This window comes from Dipodomys merriami, unplaced genomic scaffold (assembly GCF_024711535.1).
Source record: "Dipodomys merriami isolate MVZ:Mamm:240054 unplaced genomic scaffold, mDipMer1.0.p SCAF_49, whole genome shotgun sequence".
NCBI classification, from domain to species: domain Eukaryota; kingdom Metazoa; phylum Chordata; class Mammalia; order Rodentia; family Heteromyidae; genus Dipodomys; species Dipodomys merriami.
This window is the reverse complement of record NW_027206057.1, coordinates 2,353,868-2,370,824: the sequence shown is the minus strand read 5'-3', so window position 1 is coordinate 2,370,824 and position 16,957 is coordinate 2,353,868. Positions and strand designations below refer to the sequence as shown.

The window sequence follows — 16,957 nt, the reverse complement described above, 5'->3', positions numbered from 1 at the left end:
TCTTTATGATGAGAAGACAGGAAGAGAATGAATCTTGCTTTTAGGATATTTATGCTATTAAAAGGTACCAGACATGTACAAAACATTTCTAAAGTATAGACAAAATGAACATTTCTAAACATTTCTAAAGTAAGACAAAAATGAAATCTTTATGATTCTGCTTAAGAGAAAATGGGTTGTTATAGTCAATTACTGGGGGTTCAGAATCACATTAGAAAAATCTAGCTGGCATGTTTGTATATGCAAATAACTCCTCTAAGTCCTGGTCCTATCATCATGCACTATATGGCTTTCTGTAGGTGATCTGTATCTAGCTTTGCTTTCCTAGACTAACATATGGATGGAACCATTCAGTATACAGTCTTTTTGAGTTGGTTTCTTTCACTTGGCACATGACTCAAATTAATCTTTTACTGTATGCATCAATTTCTCATTTCTATTTATGGCACAGTAATAGTCCTTTGTATGGATGCACAAAGACAGTTCATCCTTCATCCTTATTTTTAACACATTGTTATTCTTATTATTGTGTGTGCGCACGTGTGCGTGCGCGCACACACACGCACACAAGTGTGCTGGTATTGAGCCTGATCTCGAGAGCCTCTCAATCTTGCTTAGTTTTTTCACTCAAGACCCTCACTTCCAGCTTTTGCTAATGAGTCTTACCTTCAATTAGATTTGTGTTCCCAAACTATTATTAGTTTGTGTCATTACACTGGAATCCAATAAAATCAGATACAATCAAAGGCATTCATTAATTGACAACCTACTGTATGCAGATACTGTTCTGGGCACTAATGTGTAACAGTAGTAAAGAAAATCCCAGTAAGCTTGGGTGTCATACCAAATAATCAAAACCTAGCCTTTTGTTTTTATTTTGGTTTTGAGACTGAGGTCTTGCTAACTTTTCCTGGACTGAAATATTCTTATTGACATCTCCCACACAGCAAGGAAGTTACAGGGGTACTCCACTACACGCAGTTGAAAAGAAACGCTTCTCCCTCCCCCCATCCCCAACACCAGGTCCTGAGGCTTGAACTCAAGAGCTTGGGCACTCTACCATAGCTTTTTTTTTTTTTTTTTTTGCTCAAGGATAGCACTCTCTGCCACTTGAGCCACAGCTCCACTTCTGGCTTTCTGCTGGTTAACTGGAGATAAGTCTCATGGACTTTCCTGTCTGGGCTGCCTTCAAACCACAGTCCTCAGATCTCAGCCTCTTGAGTAGCTAAGCGTGAGCCACCAGCATCCAGCTGAGAAGGAATATTTTAAAGAAACATTTCAATATTACCTCCCGTATGTACTCCTCCTGTTCTTCTTTAAGAGTCAGTTCAATGAAGATTTGTTGTAGCTTTTCATTACAATAATTAATAATGAACTGCTCGAAGCTGTTATCCTGTATGAAGAAATGGCAGGGAAAACACTTTATATATCACATCAGCAACTCTCTCTAACTGTAACATTCAGACAAATCAGTCAATCGATGAGCAATCAATGCCACACACCGTCTTCCAGACCTAACTATGGCCTAGCACACAGGTCCTAGGACAAAACTGTCCTGGAAGGCAGTTGGAAGATGGCTTACAAATATGTGGACAAATGAAGTAGGCATAAGTGATACAATTCTAGAAGGATGAAGATTTTTAGTTGACAGAGAAGCACCCCACACATGGTTAAAAAACAAAAACAAAGCAAAAGAAAAGAACTTTCCCCTGAGGATTAGAGATTCACAACATCTCTCACAACTTTTCTGTCTCCCATTCTCAATTGAAACTTTGGGGCTCAATAATGTCCTGCTGACCTGACCTTTGCTTCTCCTAATTTCACACTTGCCCCTCAGCTGACTGTACAGACTTATGTCTGTGTCTGAATACACGCTCTTGCTCACTGTGGGTCCATAGTTGTGATGTGACTCACCAATATAACATCTACTGGATGAGTGAAGGAATGAGGAGGTAAAGTTCCTAACAAATAGAGACCTACGGGAATCCAGTAGTAGAATTACCTCCCTAATCAGGGCAGTCTCTTCTCAGAAGGCCCACCCTTCATCACTCTACCTCAGTGACTTGTCCTTCCATAGTTTCTCCTCATATGATTGTTCTCTTACACACTCTCAGATGGAGGCTCCACTCCTAAATCACCTATGAACAATCTGCAAGCTTACTGGACTGCTGCACACATGGAAGGCATGATCCACATCCGCTGAATGGATATAGTTCATGTACAGACACATATAGTTCATGTACAGAACAGGGAGATCTAATACCAAAGCTTGTCTTTTCTACTTCTCTCTCTTCTTTGTCCAGAGCTGTAGCAGCTGGAGCAAGGGACAAAGAGTATACTTCCAGTGAACTTGACTCTTTCCCCATCTAGGCAGCCAGTCCTGGCGTGACAAGGATGTGCCCTGTATATTTGTGGCACTGAAGCTTATGGGTCCTTGTGAATACACACAAGGATTGGCTCCTGAGTATCTCCATTAGTGACAAAAGCAAAAACCCACATCATTATTTGAATGTCAGGCTTTTCAAATCAACTATGGTTAGTCCTATCTCATACAAAGTAATATTGAAGATCGGGTATCTCACTCAATTCTTTCCTGGAAACCAGCTCTGAATTTCTGACTACCAGAAATGTGCTCATGAGAGTAAAAGTTTAACCCCAAACCGTCAATGCCACACGAGAATGCTCTACCACTGACTGCTCTCCCTAATGCTAAATTTAGTCAAGGATAAAAGTTTGTTCGGCTTTTCAAAATCCTGAAAAGTCTTACTAAAGGGCAAACATTTACTTTTAATTCTTTCAACAAATATAATCTTTGACTTAAAGATATCTCCCATATGCATTTTCACACAAATTTTTAAAAACTTCATAGCTATCAATTTTGACTTGATATCAATATGGTCTGATATCAATATCAGATCCTTCCGCTCCTTTAAAAAAAATTTAACCAGTGAAGAGCCATGAGCTCTTTCAAATTTGAAAAAAGCTCTGTTGGCCTGGTAAAAATATGTGCTTACAAAATATAATTGTCATAAATAAATTTTTTTAACCAGCTAATACAAACAGACCTTGGGTTTTAGAAAACATTCAGGAAGAAATTATTTTTAAAAAAGTGTGTGTGTGTGTGTGTGTGTGTGTGTGTGTGTGTGTGTGTGTGTGTGTGTGTGTGTGTGTGTGTGTGTGTGTGTGTGTGTGTGTGTGTGTGTGTGTGTGTGTGTGTGTGTGTGTGTGTGTGTGTGTGTGTGTGTGTGTAATGTCCATTAGCTTTTTCACTCAAGGCTGGCATTCTACCATCTGAGCCACAGCTCTACTTCCTACTAGTTTGGGGTGATTAATTGTAGATGAGGGTCTCCAATCAACTTTTCCTGTCCAGGATGGCTTTGAACCACATCTCAGCCTTCTGAATAGCTAGGATTATAGGTGTGAGCCATCACCAGCTGGCTGGAAGCAATCTTTTATTTGTAAGTTTATACTAATGGAATGTTTCAACACAATTAGAATAACAGCTATTGAGAAGGGGAGGAGAAGTTACTAGTGTCACTTGGGCATGTTAGGTAGCTACGAACAGCTTGAAGGACACTTCCAAAACAGGACTAAAATACATACAAGCAGATTAGAAACCAGAAGCAAAGCTTCACAATTACATGACTTAGAAATTAAGTTAGGGCAAAATTAATTTGCCATCAACCTATAAAAAATATCCTGTATGAATTTTGTACTTTGTGTCCACATAGTTAATCAACAATCATTTACTGTACAGGTCACATGGCCAGAGAAGCTATTAACACAGGAGCATGCAACAGACTGGCACTGCAAATGGCTCATACTTACTGCATTCTGGGGCAAAGAGGAACAGATCACACAAAATGCAGTTAGTTCTTAATTAGCAATAGATTTGGGTAAGTAATCACTTACTGAGACTTATCTGTTACTGAAAACAATTAGCTTTACCATTGAGGCTACATTTCTGACTGGTGTAAAACTTTACATCAAGACATAAACACTCCAAATGACAGGGCCACCATACCTACACATGACGTCTCAACTGTGGTTCTGTTAGGAGAGGGCTATTCAAGATAAATGCTTTGAAATAATGATATATCATATCCCTTGCCCGAAGCTTGGAAGCTTTGGAATTCAATCTTTTTAATTCTAAAGTATCCGGATAAAAGAAAATATATATGAGAGGTACTAAAGGTCAAAAAGTCAATGGTACGATTGCCTGGCACATGAAGAACAGTGTAGAGATCCTGCAATCCCACCAATATGCCCTGTCCCCTACTCCCTTCTTCTACCTCAGTAAGAGAGAGAATCTCCTGAAGATGGCCCAAGACAAAAAAACTGGCTAACTAAATCCTCTCTCCAAAGTCCCCAAACAAAAAAATACCATAATTATCAATGCAAGAATTAATTTATTCCCCCATGGAAATCAACAGCTACCACTAATACACTACCCTAAGCTAACATGTCACAAATGGTCAGCATGGTAGTTACTGCCAAAGCTATACAGAATTAAAAACATGTCTTGTGATCTAATTTTAAGGTATTGACACGGTTCGACAAAATGAAACTTCACACACCATTTACAAAAATTAGCAAAATTTTAAACAATAATATGCAAAAATTAAGAAGTGAACTGGTAATAATTCAAATAACTCCAATTTGTACAGGTCTAACACATTCCACCATTTACACAGGGTACAAATTAACACCAGGCTTTCAATGTGGGTTCCTACTTTACACTGTTTCAGCGAGGCTGACTCTAGAAACCATTCCATAAATACAAAGGCACCAAAGCAACTTTTAAGCTTTAATGCTTCTTTGGTGTGTCAAAAACCATGTGACTAGCTAGGACTGTTCTATGTATTAGTCTCATGAATCAAAGTCTCCAAAGGAAGATGTAGCAGGAGCCTGCCCTCAATATGACTCAGAGACTTTTCCTCATTTTATACCCATGCTCCATGCATGGAATTTTTCTCAATGTCTTACATCTTTATTTACAAAGACTGAGGTATAAAACCAAAAATTTTAGAAATACCTCAAACAAGTATATTCCAAGATCTCTGTAACACACACCCCTTGACAAAAACTGAGAACAACCCCCTGCCATTACAGACTTCTGTAGAAAACACAGGAAAACAATGAGGAGGTATCTGGTTCACACTGTGAACCAAATGTGACTAGAGCAGTGAGAACTTACTGTATTTAGAAGTATATAACAGACCAAAAATTTTAACTCTAGGATTCTTTAAGACACTGTTGACTTTAGCCGGGTGCTGATGGCTCATTGTAATCCTTGCTGCTCAGGAATCTGAGATGTGAAGATCGTAGTTCAAAGCCATCCCAGGCCAAAAAAATCCCTGAGATTCAATCATCCAGCACAAAGCCAGAAGTAGAGGTGTGGCTCAAGCAGATATGGCTGGTAGAGTACCAGCCTTGAGCAGAAAAAGCCAAGAGAGAGCATAAAGCCCAGTATCAACACCAAAATAACTAAAATGAAACTCTAGACTTTGAGTTTATCCTTTAAGCATCAAAGCAACAGAAAATTCACACTTTCCAGAGAGTTCCTAACTAGTTTATATTCCAAAGTAACAATGATCAATATTCCACACAAAAGAAATTGGAAAGATGTAATTAAAAATGCTAACCTATAACCTGACTTATGGGATTGTAACCCCTTTTTACAACTACTTAATATTAATTTTTAAAAAACACGCTGATTTATTTATATTCTCCTTAGCAACAGAAGCAGCTAAGGATGTCTTACACTTTACAAGGCAGACAGACATTTTGAAAAATCTCATGCTCTTTAAAATAAGCAAGTATTAAAAGAAAGAGACAAATAAAAGAGATAGCTCTATATCCTCTGGGCTTGGGAAGGTGAGGTAAGAACTGTGCAGGTGAATACTATGTGCTGGAAATACTAGGGAGTTCAAACACGAAATTCAAAGTTTATTCTAGCAAAAATTACTTTAATCGATGTCTCTTAAAGTTCAGCACTTTGTGCTGGGGTCACACATTTGACAATTAGATATAACATGTTAAATTGAGTTTCATATTTTATATTTCATGAATGAAATCTTACATAATAAATGAAACAGTACATTTATACAGAAAGCTATAAGACTTTAAGTGTAATGTTGCCATTTTCAAGAAACTGGATTAGAATATGGTTATAAATCTGCTGCTGGTCTTAGAAGATTTATGTGGTGTGAAGTCTTTGTCAGCTTCCAATTATAATGCAGTTTTTTACAGCACAATATAAAATACCCGTAACCACTATCCATTTTTTAAAACCACAGGGGCAAGAAATAGAACCCAAAGCAATAACATTTTTTTTAAGAAAGGAAGCTTCAAAAAGATCCTCGAAATAGATGAGGAAAATATGTGATATTACATATTTTCCTTTCTAGACATTCGTAAGACTGAATGGCTGGCTTTAAGCTTTAGAAAACTTCTTTTTTCAATTAAGTTACATTTTCCTTCCAGGTATATAAGTTCAATATCATAAATTTAGGGGAAAAAAACAGTGTCATTATGATTTTCTTATACATTTTTAAATAGGCTTTGATACTAAAAGTTATAGCAATTATAATTACATAGACACAAAAGATACATTCTCTCTTTCTTTCTCTCTCTCTCTCTTTTCTCTCTCTCTCTCTCTCTCTCTCTCTCTCTCACACACACACACACACACACACACACACACACACACACTTCTATATTGTCATCAACTATTTTTGTGTGTGTACCTGTACTGGGGTTCCAACTGGGGCTCTGTGCCCTCCTTTAGCTTTTTCACTCAAGTCCATGCACTCTACCATTTGATCTACTCTTCTACTTCTGACTTTTTGTTGGTTAACTAGAGATAAAGACACTCTTAAGAGTATATATATATATATATATATATATATATATATATATATATATATATATATATATATACATATCTGTCTCTGTCTGAGCCAGCTCAGACTTCCCTAGTAGCTTGGATTACAGGTATGAGCCACTGGTGCCCTGCTTTTTATCAACACATATTTTAAATTGGTTTGAACACGAGGATAAATTGAAGATGAGAAACTAGAACAGAAGGCATTGACCATAGCCAGCTTCAATTCTATTTTAAAACAACTCAGAAAACAAGTTCTATAATTATGAGATAGTCTTGCTGGGTTACCCTGTCTCTTGCATAAGTATCCGGGTATAATATTTGGAACAATCTCCACCTACCATACTCATATTATACATGGATCACTTTCAAAGGAATACACAAAGGACAATATGACAAGAAGTATACAATTTAAGATAACTAGCACTTTGCCTGAATGAGACTAGGCCAACTGAACGAGACTAGGTCAACTGAATGAAAAACTTCCTGCTATGGTATTCAAAACACTAATGCTTACTTAGATTTTTCCCAGTAAACCACTCACCAATCTGAGCACCAATCAGGTATGTACTTAGAAAAAAGCTGAAAAAAATTTAGACTATTCAAAATACTTTTGGATGTAATATTGTACATGTGGGTATGTTTTTAAGAACTGCATTTGTTCTTGTATGGAAATGCTGTAAATACTCCTCAGAAGTCAAAAGACTCAATTCTTTGCTATAGGAAGACTCAAATTAATTGTGTAGAATAGATTAAGACTTCTTCTGTTGGAAAGTTGGATTTATAATCTACCAAAATTTATAGCTAGATTTTTTCTCTATATTAATTTTAATTCCTCTCACCTTAATTTTGGTTTCAATGTTCCACTAATCTGTTTTCCAAACTGATATCAGATCACATGCAGCCAGCAAGGCAGAACTTACTCACTCAACCAGTGGAGACCGGAATGTTTTGCTGTCAAATAAATCCATGTGTCATCACTCCACGGTTTAATTATCAGGTTCCCTCTTCCATTTAGAGAGGGACCAAAGCGACTGAAAGGTTTCCACCAGCTCAGCTGGAAAATGTTTTCATGGGAACTATGGGTAGGCCCACTGAGGCAGAATTAGACAAGTTTTGTAAAAGAATTATAGATCCTTATTGTCCAGTTCTTAATGTCTGGGGCAAAATTCTTAATTCTTCCACTCGATTTTTACTGAAGAACAAGGCAGGATTTTATTTACATGGTATCATTTTCCTGATATTTTTCTACTTGCATGAAAAATACAGAAATACTCTGACTCCTCTTATTTCAGCAATACTTTTTAGTCTTCTTAGCTGGGCTTCCTAATATTAAAGACTATGTACTTCCTAAAGTTTCCATGTGTTGTAATACTGCTAAAAAAAAAAAAACAAGAAAAAGCAGGCTGGCATCTAGGGTAAGTATGTGAAAAATTGTTGGAAAAAAAAAGAAAATAAAATCTTGTATCAAAGAAAAGAGGTAAAAGTATCTAAGAGTCCAACATAATCCTAGCTACTGAGGCACTTGAAATTTGAGGATCACGGTTTGAAGCCAGCCAGAACAGGAAAGTCCATGAGACTCTTATCTCTAATTAACCACCAGAAAACCAGAAGTGGTGCTGAGGCTCAAAGTGGTAAAGCACTAGCACTGAGTGGAAAAAGCTGAGGGACAGCACCCAGATCCTGATTTCAAGTCCTATGATCAAACCCAAAATAAAAACATATCTATGCACACCTAAATTTCTCTCCTAAATTCTCCCGCAAATAAATTTTTATGAAATAAAAAATGCACAAATTATTGAAAATCAAGATGCCTGAAGGTTAATCTGAGAATGTTCACACAGGAAAATGGAGAAACAATTGTAATTTAAAAAAAAAAAGAAATCCTGGTTCTTCCAAAGGGCCTGGGAATAGGGGTGTGGGGAAAAGAAATAAAGCATTTACTCCAAGGAAAAGAAAAATGAATTTTTGAAGGTTTTTATGATCATCAGAAGACTTGCTGTAGACATAATCAACTGGATTTTCCCTTGGGTCAAAGTTTCATTTAAAAGGAGTAACTGTTTTGCTTTAGGCCTAGTATACATCCAGAAGTTAGATTTCAATATATTTTGACCATTAGGAGAAGCCTAAGGTCTTGCAAGGACATTTTATACAGAGGTCAAACACTATGAAAGCCACATGTGTTTGTAATTTACAGATCAGTCTGAAGATTACTGCCTATGAGAACATTTGGTCTCAACCCTGCCTGCACACTGAAGTCACCAGGGAGCTTTAAAAATACTGCTACTGGGATCGTAACAGATACCCCAGTAGCATTGGTCTGGGTGCAGCCTAGACATCTAAATTTTCCAAAGCACTGCAGGTGACTCAAGGCAGAGCCTGAGAACGACTAAAGAAGAGTGTATCCCTCAAGGAAGGAGGAAGAACATTTCGAAATATAATGCATGTGTTTACATCACTGAAGCCTCTAGTTATTAAATTCTAGTGTTGAGAATATTGTTGAATTAACTTGAAGAAAGAAAGCAAGTCCAGTAGGATAGGCTTGGAAAGAAATTTAAATTAATTGTTAATTTAAAAAATATTCATGATATCTGAAAGATATTTCACCTAGTGCCAAGTTAAGGATATTTTGTTCAGGAATATTCAACTGTTCTAACTAGACCCAAAAGAAACTTTTTTTTTCTTGGTTGGTCGTGAGGCTTGAATTCTGGGCCTACGCGCTGTCCCCCTCAGCTCTTCAGCTCAAGACTAACACTCTATCACTTGAGCCACAGCACCATTTCTGGTTTCCTGAATGGTTTATTGGAGTCTCATGGCCTGTCCTGCCTGGGCTGGCTTTGAATCTCAATCTTCAGATCTTAGCCTCCTGAGTAGCTAGGATTACAGGTGTGAGCCACCGTTCCCCAGCAAAAAACACATTTTTAAAAAGCAATCTAATGTGCTGACTAATACAACATATCCTCACGCAAAAACAGCTCTGCAGTCTTAAGCAAGACAATGAGCTTAAAGCAGTTCTTTACCACGAGTACAAGCTTACACTAGACACTCAAGACAAAACTTGAGAAATGAGTGAAATTGCTCATGAGGTAAAACTCAAGTTTTCTTTGAGCTACCAGGATCTTTTTTTCCCAGTTAGATTATGGACATATTAGAAAACAAGCTAAGTAGATGTCCTGTCATAACTCCATTATCCTATTTTAAAGTTGTGACATAACATTAACCACTCTTTGTTTCAAAGCCAATAAATATTTCAGGTCAGGTGGTGGCTCATGACTCTAATCTCAGATACTCAGGAAGTGGAGACTGGGAGAACTGCGGTTCAAGGCCAGCCCAGACAAAAGGTGAGTGACAGCTCTCTACAACCACACAAAAACCGGGCAGGGTCACGGGCTTCTGTAATCATGGCTACAAGCTACAGGTGGGAAGAGGGCAGCTTCGGGGGAAAAAAAAATCAATATTCAATCTGAAAAATAACTAAAGTTTAAAAAAAACAACAACCAAAAACTTCCAAGAAAATAAAAAGTGAGTTAGGATAAATGGGATAGGGTCTTGGTTCAACGACATAGTGCTTGCTTAGCAAGTCCAAGACTAAGTTCAAATCTAATTGCTGAAAATGCGGAAGGGCTGTTTCTGGAGTTGCCATGGAGTGTGGCTGCCAGCACACACTTCTCCACCTGGGAAAGCTCCCAACACTGGCTAGGGGATGGGAACAATGACAGGGATAGAGAAATAAGGGGAATCAGAGACTTCACACATTTGGTTTTTCTCTTTATTCCACATATTGGAAAGTTGGAGAGTCTGGGGAGAAAGGTAAAGAAATGGCTCTGGCCTTAACCTTAGTCAGAAAAAGAAGCAATACATGAAAATATTGGAAGGCCTGAAATCTTACTTCTTCATCCAGAAATAGGACTAACAATAATAACTTGAATGAGCTTGTTCTGAACACTGAATCAGACAACACACACAACACTAACCACAATGCTTCTACACAATCAGCCCTTGATAAATACTGGCCACTCACTGCTAAGTGTGGCTGATGACTGAAGGAGAATGTACTATCATAAATCCAAATACTACAAGCGAAAGGAATTTGCTAGAAAGGACTGGCTTTAGCGCGAGGGAATGCTCAGATGGTTTTTCTGGGGTTTAACTTTTTGAAATCTGTTAATTCTTTGGGTGTATTCTGGGCAAGGCCTGGTCACTTAAAGGAATTCCCAAATCATTACTTGTGGAAAACAAGTTAGAAAGTAATGGCTTGGTATATTTCTTCTTTCCGTGATCTAAACTAAAATACTGCTCCTAAAAGTGAGAATACTTTAATAGGTCCTTAAAACTGTTTATATATGTCGAAGTTAGCAAAAGGGTTAGTAGAAAACCCTAACATAAGTAGGTAACAGTCTAAGCAAGCATAGAATCTTTTACTAAAAAATTCCAACTGAATTGCAGCATACATGATTCCAAGCTCTGCAGGAGAACTCAACACTGCAAGTTGACAGGTGGATGAGACCTGGATGAAGTTCAAGGACAACCTAATCCAGACCCCACTCCCTGAACAAAGAAGTGAACAAGCCTTTGCAGGGGACAAGACCATCTGGCTCTCCTACTCCTGCTATCTTTTAATAATATCAGTGTGTTTCCTTTTTCAAACGACTTACTAATGAGTGAATGGCAGCAGGGATAAGGTCCATACAGCTTGTTAGAGGTCGTGAAGAAAAACTTTCCAATTTGCAATTTCAAAAGTCAACTACTAATATAAGAAGTTCCTTTTAAACAGTAATGTCTCCAAATACTAGCACATACACATACACATACATATACACACATACACACACACACACACCACACACACATCACTATGCCTGTAAAGATTGTTTGTAAAGTTAAAGTTATAATAACTTATGACAAAAATTGTCTACAAAACATAAGATTTAATTTCTAGTTGTTCCACTTCAGTAACGTTGTTAATATTTTTAAAATCTTACCTCAAAAATTTCAAAGCCATAAATGTCCAAAACACCCATGACCTTTTTTCTTACTTTAGTTTGTGCCTTAAAAAAGTAAATTAAAAAGGATGAGTTAATTTAAGGTATCATTTAACTGTAAGCATCCAAGGAATATTGATATATATTACAAAATATAACTATAAGCATCCAAGGAATATTGATATATATTACAAAATAATTATTTTTAAGCTAGGAGAATAATTATACTTAATTTTCTTTAAAATGACAAAATTACAAAAAGAAAATGGAAAGTTTATGAGACATGGAATCATTCAGAAATTTTAATAATATGTAACATAGTTTATAGACACTAACAGTAATAAATTATTAAAAAGGGAAAAATAGAAACCACTGCAGCTAGTTACTAAATAGAATGTAACTCTGCAAAGACCCTTGGACTAGTCAAACTGAATCAAAAGTCACATGGCAAAACAAAATAAACAAAATCCCTGGCAAATTCTAGTATTACACAATGTACATTTTTCTTAAGGAATAAGTTTTTAAAGTGGTAAATTATAATCTGATTATAAAACTGAACTTTCTTCAATTTAACATTTGTACTCTACTCTTAATAGTATTTATTATGACTGGTTTCTTTGCTTATAATGTAAATACCTTAATGCTTTCGTTGATTCGATTTACCAACCATGAAAACAACCTGCTGTAGAGGTTTTTAGCCAGAGCATCACGGGCATAATAAGCCTGTAATAAAGGAAAAGAAGAACCAGGTTTATCTTCCACAAAATAATAAAAAATATTTTAAGATACTGAAACCCTCCTTATTTCAAATTTCTTTTCAGAACCAGTTTTTATTTTGCTCTGGTAAGTAGTGAAATCATTAAGAAAATCCGGCAGATCTGTTTATATGTAGTCGTTTTACTTTTTTTATACCCCAGAACATTGACTCTAATGTTGCAAAACTTTTTGTCACACAGATATTCATTCGCAGTGTTACAGAACAGAGGAGAAAAAAAAAAGAGCCTATTTGAAAGTGTAACAATAAGGAAATAAAATAAATGAGCACTCACTGAAAGACAAAGCATGACAGAGTAATGACCATGAAATTAAGCAATGAGACAGAAATGCTTATATTGTACAAAAAAAAAGAAAAACTATATGCTTAATACTATGACTTATTTTTTTCACTTCTATACATCAGAAAGGAAAGTCAAAATTTAATCAATTAAAATAGTGCAGGCTGATAAAATTTATAAATTTGTCTTTATTCAATCTTTAGAGTGTTTTCTAAAAATAATTTCCAAATGAGCTTTTATAAGTCATAAAGATAAAAATCTGTTTAATGTGCTTATTTATGTGCTTTTAAAGCTACTCAGAGACATTAGAAAAAGAATGGACAGAAGACAGATGTTTTAATAACTTAGAATCCTAGGGCTGAAAAAAGCCAGGTCTAACTGGGAGAACTGAACTTGAGTCCTATAAAAATACTGGGTGTCTAGTGCATACAGTAAGTGCTAATGATACCCTGAATTCAGCTTCGAAGGGAGCTGGGTTTTATGGCTACAACCTAAGAAGGAACTGTCTTTATAAGAAGAAAGCTAGAAGTTGTATCCCTCTTTTTCTAACATATTGGCTATATTTGTGTATTTTGCTGCTTATGAGTGTTACTATATTTATAAAGAATACAGCTTGGATTATGTATAAGTACTTGTTCCACATTTCTTTTGAAAGAAGCACAGTAAATCTCTTAATACCCACACATACAGCTGAGAAGAGAGCACTTTTCTCTTTCACCAGACACTGCTGTGCTAATCTCAAACCTCTCTCCCCTGAGCTCAGATAGCTATCCCAATCAGGATTGAGAAGGAAAGCAAGAATAAAGGAAGGGAGTGCGTGAAGGAAGGAGGAAAAAGAAATGAAAAAATATGTATGTGTGTTGGGGGAATGGTATGGCTTCATTAGCAGAAAATTTATATAAAATGCTAAAACAAAGAAATAAGCCAAAACATGATTCAGGTGCCCATTTTTTTCTTCAATACTTTTTTCACTCTCTTTAAGTGCTTATAACAGTGTGGCACATGGCCTAAAAAACCATTTACTTCATGATTTCTGAAGTGTCCATTTCCTCTCCTGCTACCTTATCCTAGTGACCCTATAGAATGTTTTAATCCTGTCTCCCTCTTCCCCCATTTATTTATAAACTCAAACTATCTCAAATAAAATCCTATTGAAATATATCTGACTCCAGAAGCTACCAATCTGCTCAACTCCTGACTTCTTGATCCTAACTCATGCCAATCATGTCCTCCATAACATCATACAAAGAAGAAAGAGCAAGTGTTTACTCTTACTTAAAAATTACTAATACAGAAGAAGGAAGAATGACCACTAGACACATGAAGACATGTTCAACATCTCTGGCCATAAAAGAAATGCAAATCAAAACAACACTGAAATTCTACCTCTTGGCTACTACCAAGAAAGCTAACAATAACAGATGCTGGTGGGGATGTGGCCAAAAGGGAAGCTACTACACTACTGGTGGGAAAGTAAACTTGTTCAAGTACTCTGGAAAGTCGTATGGAGGATCCTCTAAACATAGAGCTTCTCTATGACCCAGCAATTCCACTCCTGGGCATTTATCCAGTTGACCACAAACAAGGCCATACTAAACTACCAGTGCAACCATGTTAATTGCAGAATTATTTACCATACACAAGATATGAAATTAACCCAGATGCCCCTCAATGGATGAATGGATCCAGAAAATGTGGTATGTATACACAATGGAATTCTATGCTTCCATCAGAAAGAATTATATAGCATCATTTGTAAAAAAAAAAAAAAAAAATGGAAAGACTTGGAAAAAAATTATATTAAGTGAAGTAAGCCACACCCAAATAAACACAGGTTACATGTTTTCCCTCATTTATTGTAACCAGAGTGTGTCTAGAAATCTATAAGTAAACACACTGGATGGCAAAAGACAAAAAAAATACACTTGAACATGATAAATTACACAGGACTCTAAAACATTCACACAGTAAGACCCTAGGAAGATATTCTCAGGACAGGATCACAACAGCTAGAAAATGTGTGTATGATCATATAAAATGATGTTTATTGAAATGAACTTCAAAAAAAGGAAACAAGAGGTTTTGTTTAATTGTTTTCTCCTTTGTTGCTGTTTTATTGGTTTTGGTGATGCTAAGGGGAAACACAGAAATGATAGGACAGAGGGTGAACAAATGCAGCAGCAGGATACTCAAAAGACACTATGCTGAAAATGAACTATGGGGGAGAGGGGTTGGGAGGGAAAAACTGGGAAAAAGTGACTGTTCAAAAAGAAATGTACTTATTACCCAATCTATGTAAATGTAATCTCTCTGTGCTTGCCTAGCATGCATGAGGCCCTGGATTCGATTCCTTAATACAACAAAAGCAGAAAAAGCCAGAAGTATCACTGTGGCTCAAGTGGTAAAGGGGCTAGCCTTGAGCCAAGCTCAGGGATAGCACCCACGCTCTGAGTTCAAGCCCCAGGACTAGCAAAAGAAAAAAAAGAAAGAAAAAGAATCATTAATACAGGATTAAATGGCTCAGTGGTAGAGCGCCTGCCTAGTCAAGTGCAACTACCTGAGTTCAAACCCCCATACCATCACTCAAAAAACAAAGAATCACTAATATAGGATGAGGGGAAAAATACCAAGTGCAATAATTCATAACCTTAGATGCACGCTATAAACACACTATGCATTTTGCTGCTGCCTGAAGCTCACATAGTTTAAAAATCCCAGGTGGAATCTGTTTCTAAGATGGTTGGTACCAGGCACAGTCCGGATTGGAATGTACTAAGAAGTACAGAAAAACCGAGATGCAGAGACAAAGGCCCACCCTCCAGAAGCCTGCACTGACCTGGAAAGAGACCAAACTAACAAATGAAGCAACTGGAAGGAGGCACGTGCCTCCCTAACTGCAGACAATGGGTTCAGAAGAAGAGAACCAAGGAGGCTCAGGAAGTTTCCTTGAATGGGATTCAATTAGATTAACTCTTTAGACAGGCAGAAAGAATGAGTAATGTGGTGATGGGTAAACAGAAGCAAAGGCACAAAGTAAACATACATTTGGTGCTTGGAGAACTAGAAAGCAGTATAAACTTGGATAAACCACAGAGGGTCAGATTATAAAGAAACCTGTAGGCCAAGGAGAATGTTCTGGAGTAGAAACTGGATGATAAACTCTACCATGAGTTCCATTATTTCAAGATTAGTCATCCTACCTAAGGAAAAGATTTACATGCACTGAGGGAAATGAAGCATGGGAAATAAAGATGATACTGGGGCCCAAGAATTGAAGCTATGAGGAAATGCTAACAGAGTAAATCACTTCTCTCAGGAATCAAAACCTACCAAGCAGTAAGATTGGTAGAACCAGATACCCTAATCACTACATGACAAGCAGCATTTGACTAAAGTGCTGAAAAGATGAAGATGTCAAGCCAAGTTATTTCATGCCAAAGGTTATAAAAATGTGGAAGTTTCACTCAGTGAGACAAAGTAACTCAAGCTCATCACATAAAAAGACACTGGGTCTAATTAATGTTTAAAAAAAGAGTAAAACACATAGTAAGAACAGATCCTCAAATCCACATACCCCTAACGGACACTCAGGCTCTCTCATGGCAGAAGTAAAGCAGTAATTTAGGAGAAAAGACAAATAATAGCTACAGCTAGGGAGAGACTGCAACACACTGAATCTCCATATTCACAGTTACAGCATTTTCCAAAGCCACCGTAACTCATCTAAAGTAACACAACTGAAGGAAGATGAGATGATAATACAATTGAATAAACAAAGTAGTCTCAAATGGGAAAAGTCTTAATTAATCTCATATGGGAAACGTCTTAATTCTAGCCCAGGTTAGTAGTGGGAAATGTCCAAGCCACAGAACACAGGGTTTACATTGCAAAGTACTCCAGATGCTGCCTGGGTACACATGCATGCACGCATCATTCTAACATCCATCTATTCTATTTGAACAAAAAGGAGAGGAGGTAGCAACTGAGAGTTGTGTCTTAACAAGACTTTATGTAGGGGAGGAACAAGCTCTGTT

General features: G+C 36.9%; 1 protein-coding gene across 5 annotated transcripts in view; it reads right to left on the bottom strand.

Moving 5' to 3' along the window:
* Myo1b (myosin IB) overlaps nucleotides 1-16,957 on the bottom strand; it is a 187,147-nt gene that overhangs the window by 40,509 nt on the left and 129,681 nt on the right. For all 5 annotated transcript variants that reach the window (XM_069995684.1, XM_069995686.1, XM_069995687.1 and 2 more), the window contains exons 12-14: nucleotides 12,505-12,591; nucleotides 11,869-11,934; nucleotides 1,289-1,393 (exon numbers count right to left, since the gene is read on the bottom strand). In XM_069995684.1, coding sequence (XP_069851785.1) covers nucleotides 1,289-1,393; nucleotides 11,869-11,934; nucleotides 12,505-12,591 — 258 coding nt within the window. The remainder of the gene's footprint in view (nucleotides 1-1,288; nucleotides 1,394-11,868; nucleotides 11,935-12,504; nucleotides 12,592-16,957) is intronic.